The 7,842-nt window shown below is 42.9% G+C and overlaps 1 protein-coding gene across 1 annotated transcript in view; it reads left to right on the top strand.

The window, feature by feature from the left end:
* Window positions 1-619: 619 nt before the first annotated feature.
* The window catches only part of PRKAR2B (protein kinase cAMP-dependent type II regulatory subunit beta), a 147,269-nt gene continuing 140,046 nt past the window's right edge, over window positions 620-7,842 (top strand). The window contains exon 1 of the mRNA XM_027838645.1: window positions 620-934. Coding sequence (XP_027694446.1) covers window positions 631-934 — 304 coding nt within the window. The 5' untranslated portion in view covers window positions 620-630. The remainder of the gene's footprint in view (window positions 935-7,842) is intronic.

Below are 7,842 nucleotides of genomic sequence, written 5' to 3'. Positions count from 1 at the left end.
GAGACCAAGCACAACACCGGTCTTTGAGTCTTTGAGAGGGGAGGGAGAGGAAGACCACTTGGGGAGGAAGAAGAACAGGCGCAACTTTCGGCATGCTGAGTTTGGGAAAGGCGCCAGGGCCGCCCTGGAGCATCTGGGGGAGAACAAGAAGGAGTGGACGCCCAAGCGCCCCAGCGGCGCCCTGCAAGGCCTCTCCCCTGGTCTGCGAGGTTGGGGAGCCCAGTGTTCCCCGGCGGGGCGGAGGCGCAGCGCCCTTGCTGGGCGGTGGTTGTCATGGTTTCCGGGGTCACATGGATGGGCGCTGCGCCCCCTCCCTCCTGCGGGAGCGGGCGGGGCGTGGGCTGGGCTGGGCTCTCGAGGGGGTAGAGGAGAGGCAGGGCGGGCGCGGGAGGAGCTGGAGATGCTGCCGCCCCTCCGGGGCCGTAGTTCCCTGACAGCAGCTCGCACGGAGCCAGAGCGCGGGCAGGCGAGCCGTCGGTGCCCAGGGAGCGGCCCTCACCTGCTCGCGGCTCGCTTCGCTGCCGCAGGTCTAGGCGCGCTGCTGGAGACAGCCCTCGTCGCCCCGGGGAAGGACGCGGTGCCCGCGGAGTCCCGCTGCCCCCGGGGGCAGGGGCGAAGGTGGCCGGCGCAATGAGCAGCATCGAGATCCCCGCGGGGCTCACGGAGCTGCTGCAGAGCTTCACCGTGGAGGTGCTGAGGCACCAGCCCGGGGACCTGCTGGAGTTCGCCCTGCAGCACTTCACCCGCCTCCAGCAGGAGAACCGGCATAAGGGAGGCCCTGGCGCTGGTGACCTGGCAGCGGCCGGAGCCGCTGGGGGCGGCACCCCCAGCCGGGGGGTCAACTTTGCAGAGGAGCCAGTGCAGACCGAGTCCGAGAACGGGGAGGAAGAGGACGACGAAGAGGAGGAGTCCGGGGAACCAGGGGCATTCAACGGTGAGCACTTCCCTTCTTTGACAGTGCCATGGATGGACCACAGACTCCCCCATCCCTGTGTCGTCTCCCCCCGCCTCCTGTCGCCTTCCTTTACCCCGTCCACCCTTTGCTATCTTTCGCTTTCCTTTCATTCTTCACTTCTTGCGCCCACATCATTCCCCCATTCTCCTACCTTTCCATCTCCTACCTCCTCGTCACCCATTTCTGTCACTTCTCTTCGCCCACCTGCCATTTCTGCTCTCCCTGGTGTCACTACCTCCTTCTTTTCCCCCTTCATCTCTGGGTTTGGAAGACGTGAAAGAAAGAAGCCTCTCCCTTGTCCTTCAGTCTTTAATTTCCTGAGTTTAGAGAGGGGCTGGAGAGGAGACAGCCAAGGAGAGCGCTTGCTAATAACAACTTTTAATGGAGTGGAGAGAGCTGTGATAAAAGATAAAAACCCGTTTTGTGCATGGAGCGAACTGGGGAAACTTGCTGGCCCCCGTTGCCCTTTTTTCGGGGCTTCTGGAATGTCCAGAGAAACAGGATTGACATAAAATCCTTTGTTGCAGCTGTCAGTACCAGACTTACCAGAAAGCAAGGAGAAAGGAATGAGAAGCATCTTGTGAAAATGACTTAAGTGCCTTTGAAACACCATAATTCATTACTTCCCATTTTATCCGTTCTGTTAGATTTTTGAGCTTGGGACAAAAGGAAAGGACCTTTCATAGTCTGCAACCCTTGAGGCCCTTAGAAGGGAAAAAAAGGGAAACAGCTTTTTCAATTTAAGTCATACGTTGAATGTAGCGTTGTTTTCTACATAATGTGAGGGGAAAAAAACACTCCAGGTAGGTAGCTTTTAAAGCTTTAGAATGGAAAGCTGGTGAGTAATTGTAAGGGACTGTGCCAGACACCAAAACTAGGAAGAGAATGAATGGAAAAGAAAAAGGCATTTTTTGCAAATAGCTGCTCCTGGCAAATCCCACCCCTTCTGCTTCCACTCTTCCAGCTCTACCACATACTCACCCTCTTCTGTTTACACAATATGACTGAATCCCATCTATTTCACTTCTTAAACTTAGAATAACATGCTGTGTATGCATTTTCTTTGTGGTGTGTGGTACATATACAAACAGCATTGCATCAGGTTTTATTTTCTCTGTTAGAATATTGGCGTTGTGTATAGGTCTGCAGTGGATGCATTTTAATATGGGTCTTTTCAATTTCTTGCATGTTTTCAGAAAGACATTTCCTTTCTTTACAGGATCATATATTGAAACGTATTATAAGGTTACTGAAAAGTCCATTATTTCAAGCTTATTCATAATATGCTAAAATTACTGCTGTATGATGAGAAAGAGAAGCAAGTTTTTTCACCTCACCCTTTTTCATTGGGGGAAGTTGTTTGTGACCCTTTTAATGTCTGTTAGCCCAGAGCAATTAGCATTGTTTTTTGTGGAGGGAGTTGTTGTGACCCTTTTAATGTCTGTTAGCTTAGAGCAATTAGTCTTGTGGTGTCTTTTTTTTTCCCACAGGAATTAAGTTTTCTTAGCTGGAACAAGAGAGTAAAGGAAAATGTTGTGCTTTTATTTTATGGGAAAGAAGAACAAATAATAGATAAAATCAAAAATGCAGAAGCAACTAATGCTTCTATTATTCTCTCCTTGGAGGAAATTAGAAAAAGGGACTAGATGCTCAGATTGCGAAACTGGAAAGCCAAGCACAGAAGGAAGATTTGGTGGATGAGTATAATATATATTTTCTAGATGTATTCTAATATTAACAATTATTTAGAGTTGCAGAATGCTTTTTTTAAGAGTCAGTGTGGTTAAGTGGATGGATAGCTAACTTTGAAGAAAGGAAGACCTGGTTTAAAATCCTGCTGCCTGTCATACCTGCTAAATGTGTGACCATGGGTAACTCACTTAACCTTTCAGTACACCTAGACAAGTCTCTAAAACAATAAATTATAAAGAAATTGTTGGTCTGCATGGTCAGGGCAGTTTTTACACAGATGAAAACAAGTTTGGAGGGAAAAGAAAACTTTTTTTTTTTGTTTATAGCATGTTGTGCATATTATTTCATTTTTATCTTCGCAAAAACAGATCAGCTTGTTGATAAAGAAAGATATCCATGTTTTAGAGACTAGAATCAAGTTGTGAACTCCTTGAGGGCAGATGTATTTTAGTGCCATCGGTTGCCAATCCATAGTAGGAATTTAATAAGTACTGAGTAACATGTTTGAACACAACCTGTGATTTCATTGGTATAAGAAATTCCCTCTGCCAATACTGATCAGCACTTGCTTTGCAATTTATATTTAGATTAATCAGAGAGTTGCCCAGACCTCTGAGTGGTTGTGATTTGCCCAGAGTAACACTGCCCTTCCAAAAATTAAATTACTTTCCCATCTAAAATTCACTGGCCTTAATTATTTGCATCATAGCATACTAAAAGAATTGGCAAGAGTTTTTCCATTTTGAGAACAGAAACATGAATAGGGAAATGTCTAGAGACTGTGAAAGGAAGGTAGGGTAGTGTCATTAAAAATAAGTCCAAGGAATGAGTCTAAAAAATCATGGTCCTATAAATTTAACTCTTGCACCCAGAAAAATTCCAGGAAAAAAATCATAATGTAACTTTGCAAATCACCTTGAAGACAATTGAGTATTGAATAAAACTAGCAGGACAGAATAAAGAAGCCCAGTCCAACTAATCTAATTTGCTATGACAGAGCAGAAGGCATGTGAGATCAAAACATAATGATAGATGTAATCTAGCTTGACTTTAGCATTTAAGCCTTTCTCAAAGGACAGGCAAAATGTGTTGTTCTTCCTCCATGAAAATGACACTACTGACCTTCACTTGAAGCATTTCCTTTTCATTGTTTTTCTAGTAGTGGTGAAGAATCTGTACTCATCCATCTGTAGTCTCTCTTCTTATTCCCCTTGTTTGAAATGTTGAGTGTAATATGTGGCCATGGAACTAACTGTCTAGAGTTGGGGACAAGCATGTGACCTTGACCACACTGGTGCTGGGCTTTGACCAAATAAGCTAAGCAGCCCAGATCATAAATTGGAGAAGTGTGGTCTAGTCCAAGGCTTAGCAGTTTAAGACTATTGTGACCACAGGATAGTAGATTTAGAGGTGAAAGAGACTTCAGAGACCATCTACTACATCCCCGTTATTTATAGATGAAGAGACTGAGGCCCAAAGAGATTGAAGTCACAAAGGTAGAACATGAAAGAGGCAAAATCTACATGCAGGTCAGATCCTCTAACTCCAAAGCTTAGTGCTCATAATTTTCCTGAACCCAAAATCAGGACAGGAAATTTGACATTGGCTTTTTCTCTTTGGTTTTCACCTTGTTACGATCAGTCAGCTTTGAAATATATACCGCCTAAGAAAGCCCAGGATCCTACCCATATTTGTAGCATAGCCAAAGTTGATCCTAGAAAATTATAAATAGGTGATTTTTCTGTTTGGTACCATCCAACCTGCCTTTATCAAGCGCAGTTTCTCCATTCTGGCCTTCTTTTTCCCTAGTTCTGTACTCTTTTATTCACTACAGTTGACACATATCCTCCTTCCTCCCTTCCTCTACACTCAGCTGACTGTCAACTAATTCTTGATAATGTGCTAAATCATAATTCAGATATTAGCTGATAATGATTTAAAGTGTTACTTCCCCCAGGATAGTAAAAAAATGGAAGACTTGGCATACTGCCTCTAAAAGGCTGATGATCTCTGATCTGGACTAAGTTTTTAGGATGTATAATTGGATGGAAAGTTGGATCAGTACTGACTTGGTAAAGAAAATATTATATTAGTCATTTTGAGCTCTGATATTATTTAATATTTTCATCATTTACCTGATGGGTAAACTAAATAGCAGTGTAACATGATGGAAAACCTTAACTTTACCACTCATTATCTGTGTGAACTAGGATAAACTGTTTACTCTAATTGTACTATAGTTTTCTCAGCTATTAAATGGGGATTACAATTATTTATAACCACTGAGTTGTTGTGAATATAGAATAAGAGAATAGATTGGAAAGCATTTTAAAAACAACATTTGCATATAACTTCCAAGTTCAGTATAATGTATTTTGTGTTACAGATGTATTGGGTTTGATGTTTGTTGATCAGTACATTCTAATATTAGGATAGAAATCTCCTGTGATATTATAGGTAGGTAGATTATTGTTTTCATCAATTTTGCACATGCTACCAAGGTACAGTGAAAAAATAGTGAGTGGTATCTGGGAAAGTAGGACTGGAATTTAAAAGGACTTTTATAATTTGGAGACATGTTTAGAAATAAAATGAATTATAAGGGCAAGTGTGAGGTAATATATCTAGGAAGGAAAAAATAAACTACAAATGTAGAATGGGAAAGGACTGTAACATTTACTGCTATTGACCATGCTTTTCTTCCTGATACTCTCTTCTTCTTTGGATTTTGGTGACAATTTATGCTCTTTGTGTAACCTCTGACTGCTCATTCTGTCTCTCCCTTCACCTTCCCTCCAACCCTTAAACATGAGTGTCCTCCAGAGTTCTTTCTTTGGCTCTCTTCTTTCTTCATTCTTTCTTGACAGCCTTACCAATTCTGATAACTTCAGTTATTAACATAGCAAGTGACTACCAAAGCTTTATCTCTAGATCTTCCCAAATTTCCAGTTCCATATTTTCAGTAATCCATTGGACATTTTCATATGGTTGTCCCTCTGGCAGTTGAAACTCAACAGAATCAAAACACACTGTCCATCAGAAACATGACTTTATCTCTGACGTTTCACTTGGGATGATGACACCACCATCTTTCTGGTGAATATTTCAGAGTCTTCTTTGACTCTTTCCTCTGCCCACCACATCCAATCAGCTGCCGATAGTCCTTTGATTCTGCCATCTTATTCTTTGCAATCCCACTAGTTCACCCTTGTTTACAATTCATTGCTTCTTACATGGACTGTAAGAATAGCCTTCTGGAGCCAAGATGGCAGAGTGAAAGGAGTTTGAGCTCTCCCCCAAAACCCTCCAAATACCTGTAAAAATGTCTCTAAACAAATTCGAGAGCAGCAGAACCCACAAAAAGACAGACTGAAATAAATTTTCAGCCTAAGACAACCTGGATAGTTGATTGGAAAGGTCTATCAGACCAGGCTAGGAGAGGAACACAATTCAGCTTGGGTGTGTAGGCAAAGACCAGGCCTCAGCAAACCAGGAACAGGCCTCAGAGGACTGAAGCAGGGGCAGCTGTGGCTGTTTCCAGACTTCTCAACCCACAAACTACAAAGATAACTTAGAAGGTCAGTAGGAAACGTCTGTGACCTCAGTTAGAGAGAGGCTTAGTCTCGGTCCCAGCCCTAGTCCCAGCAAGTCTGCTTCCTGAACTCTCAGCTCATAGACCAAGGAGGAAATCGAGTAGCTGATCAGACGGGGATTGCAGGGATCTCTTTGCTGGTGCTGAGGCAGGATGCTCTTGCTTTGCCCATACTTGGATCTGGATCACAGTTCTGGATGGTGGTCCTGAGGCGAGGAGGAGTGCTGGCATGGTGGAGCTTGTAGTAGTGGTAGAGAGGGAATTCTCCTTACAGTTCCAAGGCAGAAAAGAGTGGTTGTGGTCACTCATAGACCAGAGCACAGGCCAGAAAAGGAGTAAACACCTCACCTTTGATCATACCACCTTGGATGAATTGAAAATTTACAGATTCCTAGAAGAATCTCTAAAAACAGTTGTACAAAACCCCCAAAGCTTGGGACAGTACTTTCTCCACCCTGGAAGCAGACCCCTACCTTAACAAACAGTTTAAAAGTTAACTAATTGGCTGGAAACATGAGCAAACTGCACAAAAAAGTCAGACCATAGAATCTTTCTTTGGTGACAAAGAAGAGCAAACATACAACTAGAAGAAGACAACAAAGTCAAAGTTCCTACATCCAAAGCCTCCAAGAAAAATATGAATCAGTCCCAGGCCATGGAAGAGCTCAAAAAAGGATTTTGAGAAGCAGGTAAGAGAAGTAGAGGAAAAACTGGGAAGAGAAATGAAAGTGATGCAAGAAAATCATGAAAAACGAGTCAACAACTTGCTAAAGGAGACCCCAAAAATACTGAAGAAAATAACACCTTAAAAAAATAGCTAACCCAAATGGCAAAAGAGGTCCAAAAAGCCGATGAAGAGAAGAATTCCTTAAAAAGCAGAATTGGCCAGCTGTGAAAGGCAGTCCAAAGGCTCACTGAAGAAAATACTTCCTTAAAAATTAGAATGGAGGGGCAGCTAGGTGGTGCAGTGGATAGAGCACCGGCCCTAAAGTCAGGAGGACCTGAGTTCGAATCTGGCCTCAGACCAAACACTTGACACTTACTAGGTGTGTGACCCTGGGCAAGTCACTTAACCCCAATTGCCTAAAAAAAAAAAATTAGAATGGAGCAAATGGAAGCTAGTGTCTTTGTGAGAAATCAAGGCATTGTAAAACAAAACCAAAAGAATGAAAAAATAGAAGACAATGTGAAATATCCTGCTGGAAAAACAACTGATCTGGAAAATAGATCCAGGAGAGATCATTTAAAAATTATCGGACTACCTGAAAGCCATGATCAAAAAAAGAGCCTTGGCATCATCTTTCAAGAAATTATCAAGGAAAACAGCCTTGATATTCTCAAACCAGAGGGTAAAATAAAAATGGAAAGAATTCACTGATTACCTCATAAAAGAGATCCCTAAAAGAAAACCCCTAGAAATATTATAGCCAAATTCCAGAGTTCCCAGGTCAAGGAGAAAATAGTGCAAGCAGCCAGAAAGAAACAATTCAAGTATTGTGGAAACACAATCAGGATAATACAGGATTTAGCAGCTTCTACATTAAGGGACCAGAGGGCTTAGAATATGATATTCCAGAGGGCAAAGGAGATAGGATTACAACCA

This window comes from Vombatus ursinus, unplaced genomic scaffold, assembly GCF_900497805.2.
Source record: "Vombatus ursinus unplaced genomic scaffold, bare-nosed wombat genome assembly UNPS02014830.1, whole genome shotgun sequence".
NCBI classification, from domain to species: domain Eukaryota; kingdom Metazoa; phylum Chordata; class Mammalia; order Diprotodontia; family Vombatidae; genus Vombatus; species Vombatus ursinus.
The sequence above is the reverse complement of the archived record's forward strand: the minus strand, read 5'-3'. Positions and strand labels throughout refer to the sequence as shown.